The sequence below is a fragment of the Mirounga leonina genome, unplaced genomic scaffold, assembly GCF_011800145.1.
Source record: "Mirounga leonina isolate KUSES-001 unplaced genomic scaffold, KU_Mleo_1.0 Mir_376, whole genome shotgun sequence".
NCBI lineage: Eukaryota > Metazoa > Chordata > Mammalia > Carnivora > Phocidae > Mirounga > Mirounga leonina.
Window position 1 is genome coordinate 480,663 of NW_023270718.1, and position 27,772 is coordinate 508,434.

The 27,772-nt window shown below is 55.3% G+C and overlaps 3 protein-coding genes and 1 long non-coding RNA gene across 11 annotated transcripts in view; all 4 read right to left on the reverse strand.

The window, feature by feature from the left end:
- ARHGEF1 (Rho guanine nucleotide exchange factor 1) overlaps positions 1-4,785 on the reverse strand; it is a 19,928-nt gene extending 15,143 nt beyond the window's left edge. For 3 of the 6 annotated variants that reach the window (XM_034986616.1, XM_034986614.1, XM_034986610.1), the window contains exon 1: positions 4,638-4,785. The gene's annotated coding sequence lies outside the window, so the exon portion shown is untranslated. Of the gene's footprint in view, positions 1-3,419; positions 3,514-3,536; positions 3,719-4,432; positions 4,456-4,637 lie in introns of those variants that run through there. The other 3 variants (XM_034986613.1, XM_034986611.1, XM_034986612.1) reach the window with 3 other exon arrangements.
- Positions 4,786-5,904: 1,119 nt separating this feature from the next.
- On the reverse strand, positions 5,905-9,368 carry CD79A (CD79a molecule). 2 transcript variants are annotated; one of them, XM_034986547.1, is made up of 5 exons: positions 9,205-9,368; positions 7,388-7,711; positions 7,094-7,212; positions 6,470-6,538; positions 5,905-6,348 (listed from the first exon to the last, which is right to left on the reverse strand). In XM_034986547.1, exons 1-5 carry the CDS (start codon positions 9,281-9,283, stop codon positions 6,229-6,231), a joined length of 711 nt encoding a protein of 236 aa, XP_034842438.1. In that variant the 5' UTR covers positions 9,284-9,368; the 3' UTR covers positions 5,905-6,228. The 2 variants fall into 2 exon arrangements, with proteins under 2 accessions (XP_034842438.1, XP_034842439.1); XM_034986548.1 differs by lacking the exon at positions 9,205-9,368 and adding an exon at positions 8,413-8,739.
- A 3,668-nt stretch (positions 9,369-13,036) lies between these two features.
- On the reverse strand, positions 13,037-22,236 carry RPS19 (ribosomal protein S19). Of its 2 annotated transcripts, none has more exons than XM_034986618.1 (6): positions 22,090-22,236; positions 21,552-21,622; positions 21,153-21,253; positions 14,623-14,806; positions 14,065-14,119; positions 13,037-13,099 (listed from the first exon to the last, which is right to left on the reverse strand). In XM_034986618.1, exons 2-6 carry the CDS (start codon positions 21,620-21,622, stop codon positions 13,073-13,075), a joined length of 438 nt encoding a protein of 145 aa, XP_034842509.1. In that variant the 5' UTR covers positions 22,090-22,236; the 3' UTR covers positions 13,037-13,072. The 2 variants fall into 2 exon arrangements, with proteins under 2 accessions (XP_034842509.1, XP_034842510.1); XM_034986619.1 differs by lacking the exon at positions 22,090-22,236 and adding an exon at positions 21,902-22,080.
- Positions 18,627-21,142, reverse strand: LOC117998073. The gene is made up of 2 exons (XR_004675940.1): positions 19,938-21,142; positions 18,627-18,869 (listed from the first exon to the last, which is right to left on the reverse strand). It is a non-coding gene; the product is annotated as an uncharacterized LOC117998073 (long non-coding RNA).
- Positions 22,237-27,772: the final 5,536 nt, after the last annotated feature.

The following is a 27,772-nucleotide window of genomic DNA, read 5'->3' on the forward strand; positions in this document are numbered from 1 at the left end:
TGGATCTGAGGCAGGAGGGCTGGGGGTCTGGACTCCTGGGTCTGAGGGAGGAGGGACTGGGAGTCTGGACCCCTTGTCTGAGGGAGGAAGGCTGGGGGCCTGGACTCCTGGGTCTGAGGGAGGAGGGGCTGGGGGTCTGGACTCCTGGGTCTGAGGGCCTTGACTCTTGGGTCTGAGGGAGGAGGGGGCTGGGAGTCTGGACCCCTGGTCTGAGGGAGGAGGGGCTGGGAGTCTGGACTCCTGGGTCTGAGGGAGGAGGGACTGGGAGTCTGGACTCTTGGGTCTGAGGCAGGAGGGGCTGGGGGCCTGGGTTCTTGGGTCTGAGGCAGGAGGGGCTGGGGGCCTGGACTCCTGGGTCTGAGGGCAGAGGGACTGGGAGTCTGGACTCTTGGGTCTGAGGCAAGAGGGGCTGGGGTCCTGGACTCCTGAGTCTGAGGGAGGAGGGACTGGGAGTCTGGACCCCTGGTCTGAGGGAGGGGCTGGGGGTCTGGACCCCTTGTCTGAGGGAGGAGGGGCTGGGGGTCTGGACTCCTGGGTCTAAGAGAGGACTGGGCTGCAGGTTGGATCTGAGGAAGGAGAGGTGGGGGGCCTGGACTCCTGGGTCCGAGGGAGGAGGGTGCTGCAGGCTGGGTCCTAGGGAGGCAGGGCCTGGAGGCTAGCAGAGTTGGGAAGGTTAAAGGAAAGACAGAAAGGAGATAAGTGGGGTGGGGGGGGGCTCTCCTAGACCTGACAGGCTTGGGGCCGGATGTTGCCTCTGAACCCACCAGCCCCACTTCCTGTGACAGGAAATCTAAAGGCAAATCCCCCAACCCCCCAACTCTCCCCACATAAGAAAACAAAACTCTGAACCTCCTTCCCTAAACCCGTAAGTTGCTTTCCCTCAGGGACCTGGTATCTTCCCCCTCTTCCAATCCCAGAAAATAAGGTTCGGTCCTCAGCCAGCTCATCCCCAAGGTGTGTCTGTCTTCCTTGCCCTGCATCCGTCTGTCCCGCTGGCTTTCCCTCCCCAGCCAGCTCTCTCTTGCTGTCTGTCCCTTGAATGTGCCTTAGGTCTTTGCCTCTCTTCTCCCTGTCTCCTTCCCTCTCTCCCTCCCTTCAGACCTGTCTCACTTTCCCACCAGCACTGCCTCCCCTCCCCCTCAGCCACCTCGCCCTAACCCTGCTTCTGTCCTAACCCTGCTTCTGTCGCTGTCTTCCCCCTCTGTCAGTGTTTCTGCCTGTCTTCCCACATCTGGTTCTGCGGCCACCTGAGTCCTCTCGAGTCACTGTGTCATGTGCTGTCCCTCATCTCTCTCTCTCTCTCTCCCCCATCTCTTGCTGGCTCTCCCATCTTGTCTCCCTTAGAGTCTCCGCTTCCCCCTGAGTCTTCCAACCACCCTCTTCTGTGTCTTTAATTAGTCTGACTAATGCCACGAGAGCCCGTGTCAGGCGGGAAGGAGCTGTGGAGATGGGGTGGGGTGGACCAGTGGGGTGGGGTGGGGGCTCGCCCCACAACCCAAAGCTATTTATAACCCTGGTTGCCTGAGACTCACCCTTCTGCCTCCTCCACAGGCCTCCTCCCTAGCACTCAATAAATGATGGTTATGATTTTGATTATGACCATGAAACAATGATGCTTTCTGGAGTGTCCCTGTGCCATCCCATGGGTTCCCCAGAGCACACGACATTTTTATTCTCTTTCATAGAGTGTCTCTGTCCAACTTCAAGCTTAGGTAATTTAAGATTTGAGCACTGTTAAATCTTCACGTAAATAAACTTGCAAACTGACGCCAAAAAAAAGTGATTATTACAAAAACTAAACCTACCTAGCACTTACAGTGTGCTAGGCATTGCTCCAAGTGCTTCACATCTGAACTCACTTAACGCTCACAACCACAAGCACCCCATGCGATTAGTATTCCCATTCGAGATGGAAAACCTTCACCAGGCCACCAGCTGCAACTTCTGGGCTGGAAAACATGACTGCGCACATGGAAGGTCCATGCTCACCCCACTTGGGGCGGGGGGTGGGGCTCAACAGAGGCAGGGAGATTCCAAAAAGCGCAAAGGAGAGGACACACGGTATGTGAGCAAATGCTCAGTGCCAGGCAGGCCCCGAATCACGCACTATGATACATATTATCTCCTTCATTCCTCATCACGGAAATACGAAACAGTAGCTAACATTTAATACGTGCTATTAAGTATGTAGCAAGCATAATATTACTGCTTTACAGGTATTAACTCATTTAATCCTCTAAATGACTCCTGGAGGTCAGTTTTATAACTACCTTCATTTTTCGGAAGAGGAAACTGAAGCACAGCTCATCAGAGACAGAGCCAGGATTCAGACCCAAGCAGTCTGGCTCCAGTTTATGCTGGCCCAGAAAAAGAGCTTTCCAAAATAGTTATGATAGTTAAATCTATCAGAATGTGCTGCTTCAGAGCATGGGGAACCCCCACCCCAACCTTAGGAAACTAAAATCTGAACCAAAGCTGGTGTCTGGGAAAGTCAGGGGTGTGTGGGCACTGTGACTTAGGCAGAAGTGCAGGTTGCTGCTCAGGCTGCTCCACAGAGGCTTAGGGCTCAAGAGAGCATTCTGGAAGGGAAGGTGGGGGGTTGGCTGCTTAGGAGATAGACGGTGAGGGGGTACCACAAAGAATAATCATACGCTGAAGCTGTCAGATGGATCTGTAGGCAACTGAAAAGGCCTAGGCCCAGCAGAGGGGACACTGTGTGCATGGGACTGGGGGTGGTGGTGGTCAGGGAAGGTTTAGAAGGTTCTTAGAGAGGTGAGGTCCTAGAGCAAAGCAGGCACCAGTCGGGGACTACATGGGCGCCTGGATTCTATGCAAGGTTCGGGGTCTATAAGACACTGAGTGGATGACCCTGGTCTCCAAGAACCTCCGGGAGCCTTAAAGAACTTAAAATACAGAGTAGTCAAGGTAAGTCCACGAGGGGCCCTTGGAATGTATAAGGCTCCAGATTCTATTCTATTGGTAAGTTCAAACAGGTGGATCTACTCGGAGCTGAGAAGCACACCGGGTCATGATTCCATATGTAAAGCAGCCAGTCTGCGGGACCTGTGGAGACTTAAAACGGGAGCAGAATTCTACAGGAGTATGTGGTGGTCCCAAGACCCAGGATCTACAGGGCCCAGGATTCTAGGGGGTGCCACTGACCGATGGGGACCTCACATCTATAAGAAGCCGAGTTTCCGTGGCGGGGGTACTAGCAGGAAGCTGGTGGGTCTATAGGCCCTTGTAATTTATACGGAACGTGGCGCATCTACACCAGCCCCAAATCCTACGTGGGACGTGGCGGGTCTACACGGGCCCCAAATCCTACTACACGGGACGTGGCGGTGCGCACGGCCAGGGATGATGGGGCGGACCTGCGGAGTCAGGGTCTGACGCCCGCCGGGGGCCGCATCCCTCACCTGCTCCTGGTCGTAGGAGAACCCACCGCAGCCGCCAGAACCGAAGCCTCTGCGCGCCGGCTCCGGGGTCCCCCCCCACCCCCGCCTCCCAGTCGCTCTAGCTGCCCCAGCGTCTACCTTTGCTTCCAGCTCCACTCCTCCCGCCAGCCGCTCTAGCCTGGCTGCTGCCTGGTTCTTGCCCGAGCGACTCTACTCCTCCCGCCGGCCGCTCTAGCTCTCCACGGCGCCACGCTGGCCAGAAAGGGCCACTCTGGCCTGCCTTGGAGGGCTGGCGTTTCCGTATCTCGACTGCCCTTGTCACTCTACTGTGCCCCGCCCCCCGCCCCCGCCCCCCAGCCCCACTAGAGAGTGGTTCCAGCCCCCCGACCCAGGGCTCAATCCGACGTCTCCGACTCGCCCCTGGCCCTTAGTCTCCGGCCTGGGTTCCCCACCCTATCTTGCTTTCCTAACTCCGGAAACAGCTGAATTTCCAAGGCGTACACTAGTTTTCCCGGCACCCCCACCGCCCCGGGCGCACACTGTGCTGGGGCTGTAAAGCAAAACTCCTGGGTTCCAGCGTACCTTTCCCGCGGACAAGCCGTGTAACCTAGAAAAAGCAATTCTTTCTTTCCGAGCCTCAGTCTTCCCACCTGTACAATGGGGGAAGATCTCCAGTTCTGTCCCCTACAACCCATCTCTCAAGCTATAATTAATGGCCCAGAAAAAGAGCTTTCCAAAAAATGCTCTCAAGCGCGCTCCGCAACTTCCAGCTTCACGGCGGCCTACGGCGTGGTGATTGACGTTTTTCTTTATCGGTGGCCCTAAAGCATGTGGGGTTGGAGGACGGTGCTTGAAAGCACCTGCAAGTTCAAATCCCAACTCCACTCGGTCTCACGGTGTGTGTACCCTGGGACGAGTCGGTTCCGCTCCCTGAGCCTCAGTTTCCCCACCCGTACAATGGGAGTGACCATCCGTCCTCCGCTGGACAGTTGGGAGGCCTCGACCCCGGCCTCGCACCCCTCATCCCCACTTACTGGGCACTCGGCAGGTATTAGTTCTCCTCTCTTTGCCCCCTTTGACAGATGGGAAAACTGAGGCCCGGGGAGGGGCGGCCGCCGGCTCTGAGGCCCCTGCACCGCCGGCAGCGCCCCCGCCCTCTCCCTCCTCCTCTTCACTTCCCCTGGCAGCCGAGGGGCGGGAGGCCGGGCGGGAGGCCGGGCGGGGCCAGGGACAGTGTACCTGGAGTCCGCGCGGGGACGTGACCGGCGGGGCGCCCGAGGTCGGGCTCGGCGATCCCGGGCCCTGCGTCCCGGCTCCCGCTTCCTGGCTCTGGCGGGGCAGGAAGTTCGGGCGTTTTTCCGGAGGCCCCCGCCCCGCCGCCCCTCCCCGCTTCCTGCCCGCGCCCCGCGCCCGCCCGGCACCTCCGCTTCCTTCCCCTTCTCGCCGCCCGCCCGGCCCCTCCTTTCCCCGCCTGGCGGGGGACCCGCGGCCCCGGCCCCGCCCCGGCCCCGCCCGGCTCCTCCCGGCTTTGTCCGTCTGTCTGTCCGCGGACCGCGGGCTCCACGTTTCTCGCCTCTGCCGGGTGTCCGCCATCGCCTCCGCGGCGGCGTGGGGGCCGGCTCGCCACAGCCTCCCCTGCTTTCCGTCTGGGTCTCTTGGTCTTCCTCTCCTCCTTTGCCTCGCTGTGCGTGTTTCTGTCCGCGTGCCTCTCTGTCTGCCCCTCTGTCGTCGCTCCTTGCTCCGTGGGGGGGTCTTTTCCTCCCGCTCCCGGGCCCCTGCTTCTCCGCACTGTCCCTCCCCTCTGTCGCATCTCTTGTCTTCCCCTCTCCGGGTCTCTGTATCTTTCTGCATGGCCACCTCGGTCATTTCCCCAACCATTGCTTTCTCTAGAGTCCCAGGGGTCGGCCTCTCCGTGTCCATTTTTCTATGGAGCCTTCTTTCCTTTCTCTCTCTCCTGCTTTCTCTCTGTCCCCGTATCTCTGTCATTGTCTTTCTCTTCACTTGCTCTGTGTCTCCATCACTATCTCTCTGTGTCTCGGTCTCTCTCCCAGAAATCCTGCGTCCCTGTGCCCCCCAGGGCTCCCCCCCATCCCCAGACGAGAGCCACAGATTCTCCAGATGCTCCTGCTGCAAGTCCTTTCCCAGAGAATAATAGGTGTGGCCTGGCTGTAGTCAGAATCGGGTACCAGCCCCACCAGACAGGCGCCTGTGTTTGTGGGACTGAAATAGGCATAAATAAATATGGTCACCTGGCTCCTTTCTGTGTCCCCTCCCTGCTTAGGAACATAGCCTAGGGTGAGATGCTTCCCCAAACACTTCCTATTTCTCTCTGGCTACCTGGCCCCCAGGTGCAGGGAGTGGGCAGGGGTTGGTGGGGGGTGGGGGGGTGGGAGCGGGATCCTGGGTCTGAAAGAGAAGGAGGCCAGGGGCCTGGACTCCTGGGTCCCACCAGAGGAGGGGAGCATCCCCATGAGATCCATGACTCCTGCCAAGGTCTGCAGTTGGGAAGGATTTATTATCACTAAGTGGCCATGACAGAGCAGGGAGGGGGAGGTGACACGGAGGATCTACAATCAGCTCCCCTAGAGGCAGCGATTAAGGGCTCATTACCCGCTGGGTGTGGGGGGAGGCTGGGAAAAGCAGCAGGAGGAGGGCTGAATTGGGGTGTGTGCAGGGGATGAGGACAGTCTAGAGGGAAGAAGAGCAGACACACTCAAGGGGGAAGTTCAGTCAGGACACTCGTGGGGGGGAAAGATTATGAAAAGAGAACAGGAAGGGGTGGGGGGACACCAGAGCTCGCAGCACATCTGCCTGGGGGCAGCCCACAGGGTCACGGCTTCTCCAGCTGGACATCCCCGTCTCCAATGTGGAGGCTGCCCACGTCCTGGTAGGTGCCCTGGAGGCCTCGGGAGATGTCCTCGTACATGGAGCAGTCATCCAGGTTCAGGCCCTGGGGTGAACACGTGGTGGGGGGGAGCTCAGCGCCCTGACGCCCAGACCCCTGCCCCCAGACGACTCCAGGGAGGACCCCCACGAGAACCCCAATGCACCTGTCCCCACCCACCACTCACCTCATAAAGGTTTTCATCTTCATAGTCATCCTGCGTGTCCACCCCAAACTTCATGTTCTGCCATCGTTTCTGGGAGGAGGGGGGATTGGGAGCCTCAGTGAGGGGGTGTAGGGGGAGAATATGTTTTCCGAACAAACCTCCTGGATGCCGGAGAGGTGCTTTACCAGAGGGGGTAAGGGATGCACCCAAAGCCACACCGCGGGTGAGTGGCAGGTGTCTCTGGGTCCCTGCCTTATTGCTCTTGCACGAATAACAGCTCTCACAGAAATGGCAGTGGCAGTCCCATGGCCTAAGGCGGGGCTGTTGCAGGTCAGAGGCTCCGGGAGGACAGCCAGCCCCCATCTTCCCTGGCTACATCTGGAGGGCCACTGCACTCCCGGTTGGGGGGGTTAGAGTGAGACACCAGGGCTGGGGTGGGGGGAGAGTGAGGTATACCTGGGGGGTGGGAGGAGGGAGGACAACCCCGAGGGGAGACTGAGCAAGGATGCCCTTCTGGGCCACGCACCCTTTAAAATCCTGTCATGGTACGAATTCATGTGCCCCTCAGCCCTGTGAGGGTGCTGTCACGCTCCCATTTTAGGAGGGGACCTCAGCCTCGGAGGGCCCGGGTCCCCAGGGGCTCACCCTGAACAGCAGCAGGGTCCCAGGCACCACGGCGCAGAAGAGCAGGATGATGCCCTCGGCTGTGATGATGTTGTTCTTGGTGGCCTCTCCCATGTCCAGGAAGGGTCTGGGGAGCCGCTCTGTGAGGAGGGGGTGCTGCTCAGAGCACAGGTGTCTCCTGCCCTCCTGGCTTCCCAGCCCTGCCCCCGGCAAGGCCGAGACCCCTTGAAGACCCCCCCCGCCCCCGCAGCGTGTGTGAGCTGGGAGCGGGGATGCCCACGATGGGTGCCCTGGATGCCCGGGGCCGGCACTCACCGCGCACGCGGAGGTAGGTGCCGCAGGACTGCTGGAAGCTGAGGACTTTATGGCTGGGGCTTTTCTCCTCCACCTGGCACCTGAACATGCCTATGTGGCTCTTGTTCACCATGTGGATGGTCAGCTCACCGTGGGGCTTTTGGCCATAGCTCCAGAACATGTCGGGCCAGGTGCCGTTGCCTTGGATGACGCGCCACCAGGTGACGTTGAGGATGCTGTCGGGCTTGCTGCCGTTGTGCAAACACTGCAGCTCGGCCGTTTCGCCCAGGTTCACGGTCACCGAGGGCGGGCCCCCGTCCACCCACAGGGCCTGGCACCCGGGGCCTGCGGAGAGGCGGAGGAGTCGGGGACTGCGGGTGGGGACACAGGCCCCAGCCCTGGCGCCCCCCCCACCGCAGTGGCAACACCCTGGGGTGCGTGGGGTGGGGGTGGGGGTTGAGGACACTCCTGGGGAAGAAGGTGGGGTGGGGGAGGGGGCACACAGTGTTGGGAGTGAGGCTGCCGCTGGGGGGAGAGTAGTATGGTAGTACCGAGGGGAACAGAGAGAGGGCACACCCGTGGGGGAGGAGGACATCCTGGGGGAGGAGGGTAAGACACCCTGGCGTGGGGACACACCCCTGCGGGTCCCCCACTCACCTCTCCAGCGCCACCTCTCGCCACCCTCCCCACCTGCGCTCTGTGCTTTGGCCCCACTGAACTCACAGGTGTTTGGATACTTGGCTTCCTAATGGTAGAAGGGCCCTGTCCAGGGAGCGCCGTCCATAATCAGTTTGGGCATCACCTCCTCCTGAAGGCCTCCAGGCTCACCTTCCCACCCTCAGCCCTGCCTGGCACCTGGTACTTTAGCTGGTGTAATCTTCACAAAAGCCTTAGAGGTAAGTTCTCTCATTGTCCCATTTTATAGGTGGGACAGCTGAGGCCCAGGGAGGGCAGATTGGTTGCCTGGCACACCAGGGCAGCAAAAGTGGCTGGCGTTCCAAACCCTGAGCCTTGGGGCCTGCCTTGCCCTGTGATCTCAGGCTCACCCCTCATTCTCTGCTTGTGTCAACCTGGGTCAGGAGTGAGTTCAGTTGGCGGCTGCGCTGGGGTTAGGGGAGGGCCTCGGCAAAGTGGGTTGGCTGCTGGGGAAACCCCAGCTTCCAGCCCCCCAGGCCAGCCCACAAGGCTGGCTCAGCCTCTTCTGGAGGGAGGAGTTGGGAGGTGAGGAAGAGAGGAGGAGGAAGAGGTGGGGAAAGAAGCAGCAACCTCAGGGTCACAGCCCCACCAGCTGGTATTGCTTGGGGTAGGGGTGGGGCAGCCTGGAGGGCAGTGTTGATGAGGTGCCCCCTTCCCCAGCACTGAAAAGGGGCTCCCGACGCAGTGGGGTGACTGAGATTCAAGGCAGAGAAGGAGAAAGCTGTTTCTTCTCTCTGAAGCTGAGCGCCGCTCCCCAAGTCCCCTTCCTGCCCCTAGCTCTGGAGCTCAGTCAAGGGCAACCTTAGTTCCTTATTTTGACCTGTGGCGTTGAGGGGGGTGGGGAAGTCGTCTGTTGCCCCTGTCTCCTTCCATGTGGCTGTAGACGCCCCTTCAACTTTGCTGAGCCCCCTCCGGCCTCCCCTCGGACCTGCGGCCTGCTTGGGACGGTCAAGCAGGTGGATGCAGTTTCTTCAAGGGCTTTCCCAGCACTGCACCCCCCCCAGCCACTCCACACACACACCTGCTGGCTCCTCACCCCCTGGGCAGTGCCTTTCTCTCTGCCTCTGCCTTCTCTCCAGCCTCCTCAGTCCTCCCTGCCCCGCCACCCCCCAACCCCCAGCACCAGCCTGTTAGCCACGTACCCAGGCCAACAGCAGAGATTAGGAAGAGGAGAAAGATGGTGGCGCGCAGCGCTTGGAGGACTCCGGGACCCCCAGGCATCTCTCCCAGTGGGTTGGTTAGTCTGGGTCGCAGCAGTCCTGGGGTACCAGATTCCACCTCGGCTAACCCCGCCCTACTTCCTGCCCAGTCCTGCCGGAGATGGGCTCCAATGGCCCCACTGCCGGGTCCTCCTTCAGCTGTGGGCCCCGGGGGCAGCCCCTGCCTGTGTGCTTCAGGCCCGCAGTGGAGAGAAACTGCTCCCTGCACCTGTGGCCACAATTCCCCTGGGGGGAGGCTGCTGGTGGGGGAAAGAGACCAGTTCAAGGCCTGGCTCGGCACCGGCCAGCCCTGGGACGGAAGCCCGAGGGAGCCAGAGTTCGAAGTGCCTGTGCCCGCAGATGGTCTGTCCGGGTGGTGGTTCTGAGCCTGCTCTCCACTCCTCACCGGCCTTAGGCAAAGCTCATCTCCTCTCTGAGCCTCCATGTCCTCCCTTCTTGGCGTCAGAATCCAGGATTTAAAGGGGTTGTGCATGCAAAGTTCTGAACACAGGGCCCAGCCCATAGTAAGTAGGTGCTCAGTAAAACGTGGCTCCTATTAATGCTCAGGACGAATAAATGGGGCAGGTCGACCAGCTCTATGACTAGGTGGGGGCTTCCTATTCTGAGCCTTGGCATTAAAAAAATTTTTTTTTATTTTTTATTTATTTATTTATTTTTATTTTATTATTTATTTGAGACCGAGAGAATGAGAGAGAGCACATGAGAGGGGGGAGGGTCAGAGGCAGAAGCAGGCTCCCTGCCGAGCAGGGAGCCTGATGCGGGACTCGATCCCGGGACTCCAGGATCATGACCTGAGCCGAAGGCAGTCGCTTAACCAACTGAGCCACCCAGGCGCCCCCCCCAAATTTTTTTTTTTTTTTTAATTGTAATCTCTACTCTCAATGTGGGGCTCAAACTCACAACCCCGAGGTCAAGGGTCACACGCTCTACTGACTTGGCCAGCCGGGCGCCCCCAGCCTTGGCATTTTTCATCTGAGCGATGAGCATAAGAATATCTCCCCAGTGTTGTGCCATGAGATGCTGTTCCCAGCACCCGAGGAGTGAGAGCCACGATGGGCTCTTGACGTGAGTCAGCCTCCCCACAAGTGGGCAAGGTAGGCCACCCGCCATTTTACAGAAAAACAGGCCCAGAGAGATGCCATCACTCGCCGGGTGTAACACAGCTTGGGAGTGGTGGAGCAGAGATTCAGTCACTTGTGTGTGCCCACCTGCCGTTGGGAAGCATTTTAGGTCACGTGGAAGGAAACAGAGTCTGAGGAGTCACAGGAGATTGTTGAGAGGTTTGTGAGCAGTTAGGGGACCATCACATGTGCACACAAGGAGACACACAGGGAAAAAATTCACCGCAGGGCGATTTTTGGTAGCAAAAGCGGAAACAAAAAGTCCATGTGCGGGAGAACGGGATGCACATGGGGTGACGTGGGAGGCCAGTAAAGTACTCCGCAGGCGAAAAGACGGAGCTCTACTCGTCAACCCAGCTGCGTCTCAGAAATGACATGAAAATGACACAACACATGCAGCGTGCAACAGTTGACTTGTTTTCAAAAGGCGAAACATCGGGTGCCGTTAGGGACGTGCCTCCGTAGTGGAGGTGTGAACCCATGCAGGTGAGTGACACCCAATTCCCGAGAGGGGTTCCCTCTGGGGGACGGGAGGAGGGCTTTGCCTGTCTCGGCTTTAGGTCTTGTTTTACTTCTTAAGCTGGGTAGCGGGTCCACGGGTCTTTCTTACACTAATAGGTATGCTATTTTGCACGCTTGAAGCATTTCATAATTAAAAAACCAAAATGCAACTGTCACCCACACAGAGGAGCATGGGCCTCAAGAGTTCGTGATTCCTGTGTTTGCATCTCCGCTCTGTCAGCCGACTGGGTGTCTGGGCCTCAGTTTCTTCTCTGCTAATCTGGGCTCTCGGCCACCCTTGTGCCCCTCGTGAGGCTGCAAGGACACAGTTCCCCCTCTCTGGCCTGGGGGCCCTCCCCCGTTCCCTTCCCTCCGGCGACCCAGGTGTTCTGTTGCGACCCTTGCTGTATAGCAGGTCACCAGCCCCTCCGTGCTTTAGTTCCTCCTTATGACCCCCCACCTAGGAAGAAACCCTGGGCTCAGATAGTGCAGCCCTAGAATTCGCCTCCATCTGCTGAGGCGGTTTCCAGGCCCTCGCCTGCCCCCCAGTGGCCGCAGAGGCACAGCTGCTGGATTGCAGGCCCTCAGGCCAGACCGGCCTGCAGGGACACCACCCACCAGCCACTTAGCCAGCACTGCGGGTGTCTGCCGACAAGGTCCTGGGCCTTGCTGCCTTGCGTTCGCATGTCCACTCCAAGACGTCTTCTTCCTCAGTTGACAAAAAAGGAAACCGGAGCCCAGAACAGGGAGGGAGTGACTGGCCCAAGGCCATGCCCAGGCACGTAACCCTTCAGGCCTTGTTTTTCCATTTCCCTTACTTCCATGGGGCAATGAGCTGCAGTGGCTAGAGCCTACTCACCCAAGTTCAAATTCCAGCTTTGCCACCCCCTCGTTGTGGTACATGGGCAAACGACCCAACCTGTGACTTACTTTCCCTATACCCAAAATGCGGGTGCTCTTGGGCACCTTCACAGGGTTGCCTAGTTGCATTAAGTGATATATTTATTAAGTGCCTTGCACGTGATAGGCTGTTTATGGAACACAAACTTCTGAGCTGGAGCTGGGAGGGATGACAGCTTCATTCCCCACTGGATGTGGGACTCTGGTTTGATTTTTTCCATCCTGAACACCAAGTAACTGGTCGTGTGCTTGGTGCACTGCTCTGAGCCAAGACACTATTGATATGGTGACTCTGCAGGTCCCTCAGGAGTGACACAGACAAGCAGCGGAGGGCTCAAAGGGGGAGTAAGTTGCTCAGGATTGCAGAGAATTAGGGTCAGAGCTGGAAGGTTATTGAAAACGAGTCACTTGAGTTCAAAGCCCAGGCTTCGCACTGGAAGTAAATGGGTCCAATAACTTGGGCTGGGGGAAATCGGGAGACTTGGCCGAGCCAGCTCAGGCTCTGCTTCGTGTTCCCCGAGGAGGTGGGTTTGGAAGCATGGGGCCAATTCTCCAGGCTCAGCTTCCTGAGGTCTGGCACATGCCCACTTGGTGCCCTTCAGAGCTCCCACCCCAGCTGCACCGAGCGCCAACTGCCATGCAGGACCGTAGAGGCGGTGCCGCCCGACGGCCCAGCCCAACCTCCGCGCAGGAGCCTCACACAACCCTCCCTGCGGGCAGTGGTGGGTGTGGGAAGTGGCACCGCATCCCAACTCCGGGCAGGGATAACTAGCTCCAGAAGGTGCACACCAGGGACCCTCAAGGAGCCACCAGGAGTGAAAGCTGGCTGTCCCAAGTCTACCTCCTTTGGGGAAGAAGCCACTTGCCCCTCCCGCTTTGTTCCAGCAGGGGACAGAGAACCACCTCTGCAGTGCAGGCCCCAACTGGGGCCACCGCTTCAACAGCCACTCTTTTCGGTTTCTCATCTTACTGAGAACTGCAAAGGCAGGATGTGGGGGGAGGGGCGAGAGCCTCCAGGTCCCGGCCCCACCCAACCACCAGCCCAGCTGGGGCACAGGGCCCGCTAGGGGTAGAAGGGCTTCAGTTGGGAAGGCTGGGCCTCAGGCTCTAGTGGCTCTTGGTGCCACAGCGCCCCCATGTCCCCCCTCTCACGAGGGAAGAAGGGCCGTGCAGTGCTCCTTCCTCCTGCCCCGCAATGGAAGGGGAGAGCCAGTCAGAGACCCAGACCAGGATTACGAACGAGGCAATTTATTGACCCAGCATTTGTTCTAATGCTTCTTGTTGGCAGCTGCCACCTGCGGGAAAAGACGAGGAAGTAATCAGGATGGGCCGGGGGTCTGTGTTCGGGCACTCTGGAGCAGCTGCCCACACCTGAGGGACACCAGCCAACTGGATCTGTGGCCTGACATGCGTTCATCCGATCTGATCCCTACAACCTCAGGCACGTCCTCATTTTACAGAAGCGTCAACTGGGACTGACTCGAAGACAGGAAGTGGGATTGCAACGCCCACTGCCCTGTCACCCACACGGATGTCCGTGCCAGGCTCTGCCCTGCCCTGGAAGAGTTCACCAGCTCCTCCAGGCCGCCCCCGGACGCCCAGGGGGCGGACACCTTCTATTCTCTTCTGCTCCTGGACTAAGTGACTAAGCCCTCTCCAAAGCTCCTCCGAGGCCTGAGTCAATGATAAAGAAGAAAACCAACAATGGGTTCACGCCTGGCCCTGGGGGCTCCCGCTGCTGTAGCTCACTGAGCCCTCACGACCACCCTCCCAGGCTGGCAAGAGGAGACTGCTCCATAGACGGGGAGATTGGCTCCAGGCAAACGGACTCTGCCCCAAGGTGTCCAGCCAGTCAGTCATCTGGACGGAGACCTGAGTTCTGAGCTGGCTTGCCTCCCCCTCTCCAAAGCCTTCCCATCTGGTGCTCAGCAAGCATGAAGAATAGGAGGAAACAGTGCAGCCAGAATCCTAAGAAGGCTGACCTGGGAAGAGGGAGTTGTGTGTGCAGGAACATGTCCTGCATGAGAAACAAGCCCAGCTGCACTCCAGCACCAACATTTCCAACCAGCTCTAGCAGGAAGTCAGTCAGAAATGTTCTTTCTCCTGCACCCGCCACCCCCCGCCCCCCACCACAGGCCAGCCCTCCTCTGACCCCCACCAGGCTGGGCAGGGGAGGAAGCTCTGATCTAACAAAGCCCAGGCTCTGAAAATTCCCCGGGCAGTGACTAAGGGACCCAGCCCTGGCACACCCAGGCCTCACCTGTCCAGCGATTCTGTCCAGATCTCTCTGTCCCTGAGGTGTCAGTTTGCGGCCCCTGTGGGAGAACAGTCAAGCAGCTCCCCATTAGTGCAGGCTCTCAGCCCTGTCGCTGCCAGGCCCCTCCTAGATGTGAGCCAGGCTTCCCAAAAAGGCACCTGGCCATGGGACCACATGACAGCAGCCAAGTCCCACTGAGGGCCCCGGTCGGCTGCATTCTAACGAGCTAGGGGCAGGAGTGGGAGCCCCCCTGGGAGCTGCCGGGGTGTCGTTGTGCAAGCATTAGATCAAAAGCCCCGAAAAATCAATTGGGAAAAGTTAACGAGCAGGCTAATGAAAGCGGACAGTCGCCAAATTACCTTCCTGGAGCTCAGGGTAGTCAGCCAGAGAGGTCGGGGTGAGGCCCCTCACTGTTCGCTTTTCTGCACAATCCCCACCGTGCAGGACAGACCTGGCACCTCTCCATGGGGGTAAGGATGGCTCTAGACAACTTCATTTCAGGTGATCTGACCCCAAGTCTCCTCACCACCCGTTCCCAGCCATCCCCCTGCCCCTGCTTACCCATCTTGGTCCTTTTCCACCATTTTCAGCCCCTCTAGGGCTTGGAGGACCCTGCGGGCCACGCTCTTGGAGCCTCTACTGAAGTGGCTGGGCATGACCCCGTTTCTCTGACGTCCCCCGTAGATCTTGGTCATGGAGCCAACCCCAGCGCCGCCCCGGAGGTACAGGTGCCGTGCTGTGGAAGCTGGGCGGGGGGGGGGGCGGTGGGCAGGAGATGTGAGGACCCTTCTCGAGCACAGAAGACTCCTCTCCACAGTTGAGGCAGGCCGAGGGAAGGGCCTTGCTCGAGATCACACACCTATCGTGTGTGTGTGGCCGCTAATTCTTCCCATTATATAGCCTGAGGAAACGGAGAACACACACCAAGACCCAGTACCAGGCCCCCGCCGCTATCCTGCTGCTAAGCTTCCCTGCACCCTGTGCCCAGCCGGGGAGACCAGAGGGCCTGCCACAGCTGTGCTGCTGTGAGGGAGGACTCTGTCCTGCGGGTAGACCCTAGTAAATGCTTAAGCCGTGACTGTCCATCTCCACATGCCCAGGCCCGAGGGACAGCAGGGTAATGCGAAGGGCCATGCCGCCACCTGAGTGCAGCTCCCCGAGCCCCTCAGCCCCGGAGAACTCAGGGCTAGAGCGGACACCCCATGCAACCTGGAATGGGGATACCCCCACGGACACAGGGTTCTCATCCCTAGCCTGGCTTGGGCAAGTCCCCGGTCCCTCACTGTTCTGTTCAACAGGACCGCTTCTCCACCGGGCCCTGTGCCATCTGCTTTTTGTTCTCTCCCCCAAGGCAGTAAGATGGCCTCAGGACCCGGCCTGATGGTATGGCCTTGGCAAGTCACTCACCCTCATCTGAGAATCAGGAGTAACAGTCCCTGAGAAGAGCGTGGCTGTGAGCACTGCCCAGGTGTCTACTCTCCTTCACAGAAAAGCCAACAGGCTCCGGAGGATACTCACCGGCCTCATGTCACACAGCTCTGAGGGACAGCCCCTCCAGACTGTTCAGGCTTTCTACCTCAGGGGGCCACTGCAATGTGGAGGCATTAGGGCCTGATACAGGGACTCCAGGTCATTCCAGGGCCCCTAGAGCCCAGCACGTAAGCTTTAGTTCTACAGATCAGAGGGGGAATCAGGATTCACTCCGTAACTACTTACTCCTAAGAGCTGGTACCAGGCCATGTCCATGACCCTCCAGTGTGGCCAGCTCGGGGTGGGGGTGAAGTGGGTACTCCTCCCCTCGGCCTGCCCCTCCCAGAGTAGTTCTTCCACACCACTTGTTCCCCACCCCCACCCCCGTAAGATGGTCTCCGGATACAGCCACGGCTTTGGGAGCCACAGCACTGCCCAAACTCTCCCCACCTATCAGGACCACCATACAACCGCTCCTCAGTTTCACTGCTTCCGGCCTCCGCTCACTTTAACACTCTTCTCCTTGGTTCTTCCTACCCCACGCCCTACCCCCCCACACCTCCAAGACCAAACCTCCCCTTCCAGTGGTATCACTGGAGAACTCCAGACTTTAAGACCAGCTCGCATGCCCAACACCTACCACCCTTCCTCTCGAGCCTGTCCCAGGCCACGCCCTGACCGGGCTGGAGAGCTGCTCTCCCACTTGGGCTGTACCCAGGGCTGGGGAGAGCAGGACATCCTCACGAAGGGGGGGAGATGAATACTCCTAAACACACAGACGCCCAGGAGATGCCTGGCCAAGACCGGACCAACGTTCCGCCCGGTCCTCATCTGGGCTCCATGAAAAGGGGTGGCCAACCCCTGGGCTGTCTGGTAACATAGGGTCTGGATCCCAGCACTGCTCCTCATCAGCTGTTCAGAGTCCACCCCGGATTCAGGTGGTCTGGGCCACGGTACCTAAAGGGCACGACTTCCTTAAATCCCGAGGAGTGGCAGAGAATAAGCTCCAGCCAAGTTCAACATATTAGTTTCCTCAAGGAAGGGGTGGTGGGCTCCGTTAATTTTTTTTTTAAAGCTGCATAAAACTACCTGGTATGGTGTCAAACGTCACGAGCCTAGGTGTCCCCCCACCCAACCCAGTTGATAATGATTTTCCTGACCCATTACAAGGCAGAGTGTTAAACTCCACAAACTGAAAAGGTATTACAGTCGAAATACACGAGTTCTACAAAACATTGACCTGTTTTTCACACCCCCCCCCACCCCACTTGAGACCCAGGTCCCAATCCCTTTGAAGTGGAGTTGTAGCATCACAAATCCAGGCCATCCTAGCCGCTTTTTATGAGGGTCACAGCGAGCCAGGTGTCATCACAATTGGCTTCTCCTTAAGTCCCTCTGAAGGCTTTCTGCTGTGCTCCTCTTGGGAAATCCCGTCCCTAGTAACCACTAGTCACTCCACACCTCCAGCCGTTAAGGAGAGACCAGCACCGGGCTGCCAGCTGGAGGACGGTCACAAGGGAGGGTGCACTGGAGCACCGCAGCCCAAGGAAGCTGCACAAGCGTCTTTGCAGCTCAGCGTCTCAACAGCTGGCTTTAAGTTCAGATCTGTGATCCCATCCTGACCTACAGAGTCACAAAGTGGGGAAAGGAGGCCTCCCAGATAGATCTTGCCCTCAACCCTTCTCCGCTAAGCTTCTTTTTTTTTTAAAGATTTTATTTATTTATTTCAGAGAGAGAGAACGAGAGAGAGCACACGAGAGGGGGGAAGGTCAGAGAAAGAAGCAGACTCCCTGCCGAGCAGGGAGCCCGATGTGGGACTCGATCCCGGGACTCCAGGATCATGACCTGAGCCGAAGGCAGTCACTTAACCAACTGAGCCACCCAGGTGCCCCGCTAAGCTTCTAAGGACAGAATCACTTTCCCGACCGTCACCCCTTAACTTGTTCCTGCACAGTCTCCAAGGCCTTGATCCTGACACTAACACAGCAGGGGGCAGAGAGGACCAGGTTCCATCCTATAGTAAATAAAACGCCTTCAGATGTCCCAATTCAGAGCTGCTTGCTGACAAGACACAATGGGAGTCTCCCCTCCCTCCCAAGCAGGACCTTCTGAGAACTGAAAAGTCAAGAGACTTGCCCAAGGCCACACTGCAACAGCCCCTTCACAAAACCCTACGATGGTCTTTCCTTGACGCTGCCCCTCCTCAGAGCAGCTCCTGACACAGGTTCTTTCTAGCCCTACCTACCTCAACCTTCACCACTGTGCCTTGGTACTTCTTACTCCTATAGCTCTGTCCCTTTTCCAAAGCACCCTCAGGTGGGCTCTGCCGTTTGCCTTGTTTTTATCACCCCCACCCCCACCAGAGATCAGCACCTGTCACTCCATGAAGTCAATCCCCACACCACCTACTGCCAGACCTCAGCCTCCCAGGACAGACCACTGCCCCACTGTGCTTGGTTCCAGACCCCCGAGGGGACAAGAGGCCAAGGCCCCATGATCCAGAGAAGGAATAAAGCAAATACAGCACAGACTCTGGTTTTGGAGTTAGTGTGCCATGCTCTCCCAGGGTCATTTCACCTGTTTGTACCTCAGTTTCCTCTTTGGTAATGAAGTATCTTCTATGACTTGACTTGTTCAGAGTATGAGCTAACCCTAACTAGGTGGGAGCACTTCAGGCTAGCAAACTTCTCCTATAAAGGGACAAAGTCGGGCGCCTGGGTGGCTCAGTTGGTTAAGCGACTGCCTTCGGCTCAGGTCATGATCCTGGAGTCCCGGGATCGAGTCCCGCTTCTCCCTCTGACCCTCCCCCCTCTCATGTACTCTCTCTCATTCTCGCTCTTTCAAATAAATAAATCAATCTTAAAAAAAAAAGAAAAAGATTTTATTTCTTTGACAGAGAGAGACACAGCAAGTGAGGGAACACAAGCGGGGGAGTGGGAGAGGGAGAAGCAGGCTTCCCGCCGAGCATGGATTCCGATGTGGGACTCGATCCCAGGACCCTGGGATCATGATCTGAGCCGAAGGCAGACGCTTAACGACTGAGCGACCCAGGCGCCCCAAGGGTCAAAGTCAGTATTTTCAGTTTTGTAGGCCACGTGGTCTGTCACAACTGCAACTCTGCCTCTGGAGTGGATGTAAACAAATAGGCATGGTGGTGTCCCAACAAAAAGGTACTTAACAGACCTGGGTCTAGGACCCCCATACTATGCCACTAAGTCGGCTGGGCAAGTGAGGTCAAAAAAGGAGGTTGGGGGGCACCTGGGTGACTCAGTCAGTTAGGTGTCTGCCTTCGGCTCGGGTCGTGATCCCGGGGTCCTGGGATCGAGCTCTGCATCAGGCTGCAAATAAATAAATAAAAAATCTTAAAAAGGCATTTGGGAGGGGCGCCTGGGTGGCTCAGATGGTTAAGCGTCTGCCTTCGGCTCAGGTCATGATCCCGGGGTCCTGGGATCGAGTCCCGCATCAGGCTCCCTGCTAGGTGGGGAGCCTGCTTCTACCTCTGCCTCTCTCTCTCTCTCTCTGACTCTCATGAATAAATAAATAAAACATTTTAATAAAAAAAAAAAGGCATTTGGGAATCTTAAAAAAGGGAGACCAGGAGGGCAGGTAGAAGATGTACACTCAGTGTGAGTTGTCAGAGAAGGGGCATAGCGGGCAGAAAAGGACCACAGCCACAATAAGACTCATCTATGTGTACTGCCCAGAGTCTTTCTAATTTCCCACTAATCTTTCCCCATCTACAAAAACATAAAGTATGAAATGAGCCAAGAGAAGAGAGCTGGAAACCCCACCTCAAGTGATGGCATGGGAGTGGCAGACTGTGGCATCACTAGCTGACATGTTACTTGACCTTCCTGACAACCACCATGAAACAGAAACCACCAGTACTACCTGGGAGGTTTTTGGTAAGACAGATTAAGCAAAATATGTATATTTACCTGACCATACAGAAAAAGCTAGTAGAATTTCTCATTTTAGATCCAAAGCTGCCTTGACCAACTGATTCTTGGGGCACTGCCAAAGAACATTCAGGGCCAGGCAGCCTTGCTTCCCAAGACGGGTAGATGGGGTGGTGGTCTCATTCAGGCTCCAACACTGATGTGCCGGGGAAGTCACATCAGCTTCCCTCCACCAGCTCCATTTTCTTTTTTTCCCCCAAGATCTTTTTTTAATTATTATTTATTTGACAGAGACACAGCGAGAGAGGGAACACAAGCAGGGGGAGTGGGAGAGAGAGAAGCAGGATTCCTGCTGAGCAGAGAGCCCGATGCAGGGCTTGATCCCAGGACCCTGGGATCATGACCTGAGCGCAAGGCAGACGCTTAATGACTGAGCCACGCAGGCGTCCCCTCCCCCCCATTTTCTTTCTAAAAGCACAGCAGCGATTCCCACCGTATGCCACTCACCCTACCCACACGAGAGTTGACAGTTTCATCCTCAGGGGTCTGAGGCTGTGGCCGAGTCATGTTGGCCCCTGTGCCCAGTCTAGAGCCTAAATTAGAGTGGATCTCATGACACTTCACGCACGAGTGCACCACAAATCTACAAAACGCTCCGTGTTCTGAAGTACCAAGGCAACTTGTACCGAGGCCAACTCTTCTCAAGGTCTTCCTGAAGTTTTCTCAATGCTTGCTTCCCACCTACTTCCTATCTGGAGACAAGCTTTGGCCAGGAGGGAGCCCCTATGTCACAGAGGAAGGTTGATAGTTGCAGAGGCTGAGGGCCCTTAGTGAAGGCCTGTGCAGAGGCTGCCACCTGAACAATCTTGCACTGACCCCCCTACCCTCCAATCCCTAAGTTAGGCCTTCGTGGGGTGACAGCTTAGAGAAACTTGAAATGTCAAGGACAGGTGAAAATTAGCACTGTGCTATCAGATGCTACATTTAAGTCATTCCTTCCAAGGTGTCATCACTGGGACACTAATAAAGAGAGAGGACTGCCATGGTTACAGGGTGACCATAAGGCCTTCTTTTAGGCACTTGAGACTTACGAAGATTTAGAGCAAGGAGGGACCTGGCCAAACCTTAACCTCTTAGGAATAACTTACTAGAGAGACAAGGAAAAAGCTGGCCTGATGATCTGAATAAAAACAAGACCTTTAACTTTTCTTGAAAGATTACTCTCCCATAGGTACAGTTTATAGCATTTTAACAGCCATAAGCTCATCTGATTCCCACTACAAACCTGCAATGGTACAGTCATAGCCCCATTTTAGAGAGGACCACAGAGGCACACACAGATGGAGGTCACACAGTTAAGCAGCAGAGAAGAATTTGAGTCTAGACCCCATGAACATAGAAAGATAAATGCCTCCCTCTAAAACACACCACCTTTAAGTAAACTATGAACACTCATTTGACCCTGGATTTCCGCGGAGGCTCAGAGGAAGCCACCAGTCCTTACATAAACCTCCTACAAATGAAGAAACGGATTCAGAATGTGAAGTTATCAAGTGTCACACAAGCACGCAGAGACAGTCTGAGGTCTCTCCTCTCACACTGTAGGTCAACTATAAAGAGTTTCACCTCTCGTGCCATCTTGGCTCACAGACAGAATGGGGAGGTGTGGTGCGTGCCACAGGTCACCCAGGCCCCCACTCCCCAGAGGCCCCAGTTCCTCACCAGCTCGTGTGTAGAACCAGTTTTCATCGTAGGGAGCAAGCTCTTTATGCTTGGCCAGCTTGACAGTGTCCACCCATTCAGGGACTTTCAGCTTCCCAGACCTGGGACCAACAGTGAGAAAGGCACGATTCAGGAGTCTGCACAAACTCCACCCCCCCCCCATCCCCTCTGCTCAGCACAACTGTAGGTTACCAGGAGCCCCATGTGTCCCAGAATACAAAGCATCTGAAACCCAGCTACAAGCCAAGCCCAGGCCTCAGGCAGACAAGCGGACTCCACTCTGAGACCTCACACAAGCCCCCCCCCGCCCCCGCCCCGGGGAGAGAAACAACGCCTGCCAAGGAGCCAGGCAAAGACCACAGCCTCCATCCGCCGTGAAGCCCCGGTCCCCACACTCACTTTTTGAGGAAGGCTGCCAGAGCTCTGACGAACTCCTGCTGGTTCACGTCTTTTACAGTAACTCCAGGCATCTGAGAGAGAAGGAGCAAGCATGTGAGCTCAGGACCGGTGCAGACGACTGAGAGGAGCCGGGGCCTCGCCCCCACGCGACTGAAACCGCCGCACTCCCGTTACTTCCCAAGGTCCCGCCTCGGGACTGGGCCCTAAAGGCCCCGGAGCCTGTGGGTGCTCGAGTTCACCGCCGCTCACGGTCTCTGCGGGTCGCACAAGCACGGCCTGGCGCCGTTGTGGAAACGCTAGAAGACCCCAGCCCCCGAATCGGGGGCGCCCCCCGCATCCACGCCGTCCACCTGGCCCAGTCTCGGTTCCCGGACCGCGCCGACCGGGCATGTCCGGGCCTGCCGCTCGCACGTGGCTGCGGCTCCAGGGGGCGGGGCGGCCCCACGCAGTCGCCCCGGGGCCCGCCGGCACGCGCTCCCGGCTGGGGAGTCGGGCCCTGACGCCCCGCGCCCAGCCCGAACCGGAGCGCCCGCCCTACCGTGCGGCCTCCGCGCTGCCAGCCAGGGGAAAGGGAGCAACGGGGTTTCCCGGGCGCACAAGTCGGGCGTCGGGTCTCGCGAGAGGTCTGAGCGCTCGCGAGAGCGGGGCCAGAAGAGCAGCCCCGCCTCTCTCAGGGCGAATGCGGCTTCGCCTCGGCGGAGGTGGGAGGGTGTGTGGTGATGAGGCGGGCTGGCGAAGGGAAAAGCCAAGGGCGAGGGGATGGAGGCGTGCTTCCTCCCCGCCCTCTCCTCTCCCGGAGCGAAGTAAAGCTCCCGTGCTGAGCTGGGTGTGTGTGGCTTCGTTTGCGCCGATCGTGGCGGAAGGAACAGCGGCGGAGGAGACGGTGTGGCGGAAGTTGTGGGCCATTTGGATGGGCAGGAAAGAGGGACCCGACCACTGCCCGCGCCCCCGCGGGGCGACCCCCTCTCGGGGCGGCTTTTCGGGCCGGAAGTGGGGGGTAGGAAGGGCGGAACTGTGATGGGGGACCCAGCGGTGGAGCAAAGAGGAAATGTGTTCGACCGCCAGTCCTCGCGAGAGCAGGAGGCGCCGGACCACCCCTGTTAGGGCGGAAACTGCTTCATCACGGCCCAGGCTACCGCAGTGGGAACGAGGCACCGCAGGGGTGGGGGGAGACCAGGGCAGGGACAAAAAGGCGGAGGCGGGACCTTCGGAGAAGTTAGCGCAGCTCTGCCTCCTAGTGTCTGAATCTGTTCGCTCAGCGCTTTGGGTTTATTTTGCCCACTTAAGAGTCTATCCACTTCACTGGCCTTTCAATGCTTCATTCTCTCCATTAAGAAAGAGAAAATAGGGGCGCCTGGGTGGCTCAGTCGTTGAGCGTCTGCCTTTGGCTCAGGTCATGATCCCAGGATCCTGGGATCGAGCCCCGCATCGGGCTCCCTGCTCCGCGGGAAACCTGCTTCTCCCTCTCCCCCTCCCCCTGCTTGTGTTCCTGCTCTCGCTGTCTCTCTCTCTCTGTCAAATAAATAAATCTTTAAAAAAAAAAAAAAGAAAGAAAGAAAATACAATTTAAATGGATATACCGAAATCCCGTTTGTTTGCCACTTTTAAGTGACTGCTCCTCTACATGGTGTATCAAATTAATTACATCAGCAAATATTTTTGTGTGTGCCTCCTCTGTGCCAGGCACGGATAAACGTTATGTAGTGTTACATGTGTAATCTAGTCTAATCCTTGTAGGGTCCAACAACCAAAAACAGAAGGGACACACTTGTTGTCCAATAAAATTGTTAACTTGGGGCGCCTGCGTGGCTCAGATGGTTAAGCGTCTGCCTTCGGCTTAGGTCATGATCCCAGCGTCCTGGGATCGAGTCCCGCATGGGGCTCTCTGATCTGCTTCTCCCTCTTATGAATAAATAAAATCTTGAAAAAAATTGTTAACTTGCTACAAAAGGGAGACACTTAAATTCGTGTGGCTATTATGTTGAAAAGACAAAGTTGAAAAACATCAGAGCAAATAATATTAATTTTTTCCACAGTGAGATATTGTGTATGCAAAATGCCTTGGTTATTAACAAGCCAATATGATATACCAGTATCTGTTAAAAAATTAAAACCAACTATTTTAGTTGGTTCAGGCTACTATAACAAAATACCATAGTCAGTGGCTTATAAACAACAGAAATTTATTTCCCATAGTTCTGGAGGCTGGGAAAGTCCAAAATCAAAGTGCCAGCAGATCTAGTGTCTGGTGAGGGCCAGCTTCTGGTTCATGTCCTCACATGGCAAAAAGGTGAGTGAGTGAGCTCTTTGGGGGAATATTTTATTAGGGCACTAATCCCTTCCAAAGGCACCACCTTCAAATACCATCACAAGTGGAAATTAGGTTTCAGTGTAGGAATTTTGGGGGGTGCACAAACATTCAGTCTAGAATATAAACCATCCTTCTAAGCATGATAACATCATGTATTTAGATTCATGCAGAATGTTGAAACGCATTTCACACTTGAAAATAGTTTTAGTATCTCAGATTTTCCCCCCAAAATCAACATGTGTGTGTTTGAATATGTAAGTTGTATGCATGTGTAACTATAAATGTCCATATACTTGGGTAATTTATATTCACTTTTTATACATTTTTTATGTACGTTTTAAAAAAGATTTTATTTATTTATTTGTCAGAGAGAGCACAAGCAGGGGGAGCGGCAGGCAGAGGGAGAAGCAGGCTCCCAGCTGAGCAAGGAGCCCCATGCAGGACTCAATGATCCCAGGACCCTGGGATCATGACCTGAGCAGACACTTAACCCACTGAGCCAGCCAGGTGTCCCTTGATGTACTTTTCTAGTATCAGTGCTGAATCATTTAAGTTTAATTCACTTGAGTCAATTTACTAAATATTTCTTTTTTCAAAAAAAGAGCTCTCCAGAGGAACTGTGTAGTGTGCCTCACCAAACAAAGGAAGACACGGGGTTAATACAGTTTTTAGGGAAGAATGAAGGTTAGGTAAAACTTATATTAAGCAGAGCTTTGATGGACTCAAGGCAAAGCAGATCCTATGTAATAGAGTCAACATCATGCCCGGGCTGAGAAGTAGACACAGGGTCCTGTTTCTTCAGAAATTATAGGGTTAAGATAAATGTGCAATCTCCAGAAATCCCTCCTCTGAAACTCTGCACCTGGGTTGGAAATCATGCCTGCTTCTCTATGTTAAAGTGACACTGGCATTCCAGGCAAGAGTGAGATGTCCCCTTCTCACTATTACTATGATTTCAAAGGGCAAACTTTCTGACAGTCTATGATTTTAGATAACATGGTTTCTCAGTACTATGTCATTGGTGTTAATTTTTATAGGTTCATAATCTTAACTCTGTAAGGTGGTTACAAACCACTTTCAGGCAACTGAATTTTAGAGAGTCAAGTTGCTTGACTAAGCTCGAGTAAGGGTAAAGCCTGAGTTGGGATTTGAATTCACAGCTGATGACTCTCCATTTTCAATATTCTATAGACAGAATTTAAAAATGATTAGAAGTTGTGGTACATCTAGATAATAGAATACTAGTGCTAAAAAGAAAGGAACTATCAGGACATGAAAAGACAAAGAGCAAACTTAGATGCATATTACTAAGTGAAAGAAAGCAATCTGAAAAGGCATACTGTAGGATTCCAACTATATGACATTCTGGGAAAAAAGCAAAATTATGGAAACAGTAAAAAGGTCATTGGTTGCCAGGGGTTGGTGGGGGTAAGGATGAATAATAGGTGGAGCACAGAGAAATCTTAGGACAGTGAAACTATTCTGTGTGATACGGGTGCCTGGGGGACTCAGTCAGTTAAGCATCTGCTTTTGGCTCAAGTCATGATCTCAGGGTCCTGGGATCGAGTCCTGCCCTGGGCTCCCGGCTCAGAGGGGAGTCTGCTTCTCTCTCTGCCTGCCACTCCCCCTGCTTGTGCTCTCTCACTGTCAAATAAATAAAATCTTTTTTTCTAATTAAAATATTTTATTTATTTATTTGACAGAGGCATAACGAGAGCAGGAACACAAGCAGGGGGAGTGGGAGAGGAAGAAGCAAGCTTCCCACCGAGCAGGGAGCCTGATGCGGGGCTCGATCCCAGGACCCTGGGATCATGACCCGAGCTGAAGGCAGATGCTTAACGACTGAGCCACCCAGGTGCCCCTCAGATAAATAAAATCTTTAAAAAACCTCAAAACTATTCTGTGTGATACTATAATGGTGGATACATGTCATTATATGTTTATCCAAACCCATAAAATGTACCATTTGTACATTTGTACATAAAATGTACCATTTGTACATTTGTACATAAAATGTACAAGTAAGAGTGAACCCTAATATAAACTATGGACTTTGGGTGGTAATGACACATGAATGTAGACTGATAAGCTTTAACAAATGTACCACTCTGGTGGGGGACGTTGATAGTGAGGGAGGCTGTGCTTATTTGGGGGCAGGGACACCATGGAAACACTTACATTCTGCTCAATTTTGCTGTGAAAAACTTCTCTAAAATATAAACTCTGTTTTAAAAAATGGTTTGAGGACAGGAAGTTCTCAATTGTTCATATTGTGATGAGGGGAGAGGAAGCATTAGAGTGTGTTAACTTTGTAGGAAAAAAATAAATCCAAAGGAATCAGACAGAACATGTTTAGTTATTTCTTGAGTTCCAGAGAGGAAGTGGACACAGGCCCTGTGCCCTGAGACTACTTATTCTTGGAGGGGGAGACATAGATGCACAGAGCCAGGGGCTGCTCAGGGTGATCAGGCCTGTGAATGTAGAAATGTAGGGAACTCTGCCTGAGGAGCTTCTGGGAGACATCAAGTCAGATTTCCCCAGAGAGGGAATCTTGTGTTTGGGAAGAGCTCAGGATCTCACGAGGGCCTATGCAGGGTATGGCTTATAGGACTGTGTCTATGAGAACATGTGTTAGGGGCCGCAGAGCCAGGTACACAATGGGACGGGGGTTGCAGAATGAGGCCTACATGGATCATGTAATGAGGGTCTGAGTAGAAACTGGATGGGGCTAGGGATGGGTGGTATGATGCTGGTTCTACACTGGACAAGGAGTGTGGTCAGGAGTGGACCAGGTGGACTGGAGTGAAGGGAGCATAGATTCCCAAAGGGGAGGATGTGAAATGAGCTTCTGAGGTTGTAAGTGGGTGACTGGTGGGTTGGGGAAATCCTGTTTGGAGAGAAGGATGGTACTTCAAATCTGGAACCTCATGGGTTATTTCTGAAGAAGGTCAGGATGGTACACAAAAGAACCTGAGAAGGGGTATGATTTATTCATTACCTATTGGACTGGGCAGCACCTTTTCTTGCCCTGCCATGGGAAATGGGAAATGGGAAATGGGAAAGGGGGTGGCACATGAAACAGTGCTGACAGTCCACTGACTGTCATCTCCCAAGGGCTGGTCAGAGGCCAGGAGCCCACTTGGCTCCCTACAACCACAGATGAAGGTTGCGGCACCCAAAGACGCAGTGACATAGGGGCCTGAGCAATTCTTACATTCGCCCTTTTTTGCCCAAGGCTCACCTCTGCAGAGCCTCCACCCTCTCCCCCAGGCACCCGTGGGAAAGCCCTAAGGAAATGATAGACAAAGCAGGCCTAGCCAGTGGTAGGAAAAGCCCTGCAGGTCTGGCTGGAAGGGGAGGTGGGCTGCCAAGAAATGAGAAGGGTCTGGAACCTGCCCCTAGCTCCTTGGCCCAGTCGTCATCTCTTTCCCCACCTTCTCATGTCACCCTTTAACCCCAAATTATACTTTCTCTTTTACTCTTCCCAGCTCTGTGACCTTGGTGTACTGGGACCTTTGCTCAGCCCTGAGTAGCCATGTTTCATGTTGCAAACCTCCTCCGTGACCATGTGGACTTGGTCGTCTGTCACTTGGGAGAGCATGGCATGGCAAATCTATTAGGGGGCATTCACATACCTAAGTTATAACAAGGGGAGGGAAGGAAAGTGTGAAGAGGACTTTCCTCCTTTAATTATTTTGTGCTGATTCCTGAGAATTGTTACAGATTTTTTACTCTGTAATGTTAGGAAGTAGAAGAAGCCTACCTTCTCAAGTCCCCAGACACCAGGGAACAAGCTGTGACTGAATGCCATCACCAGCAATCATCCTGAATAAAAAGAGGGGTGTGAGGAGGTGCCTGGGTGGCTCAGTGGGTTAAACATCTGCCTTTGGCTCAGGTCATGATCCCAGGG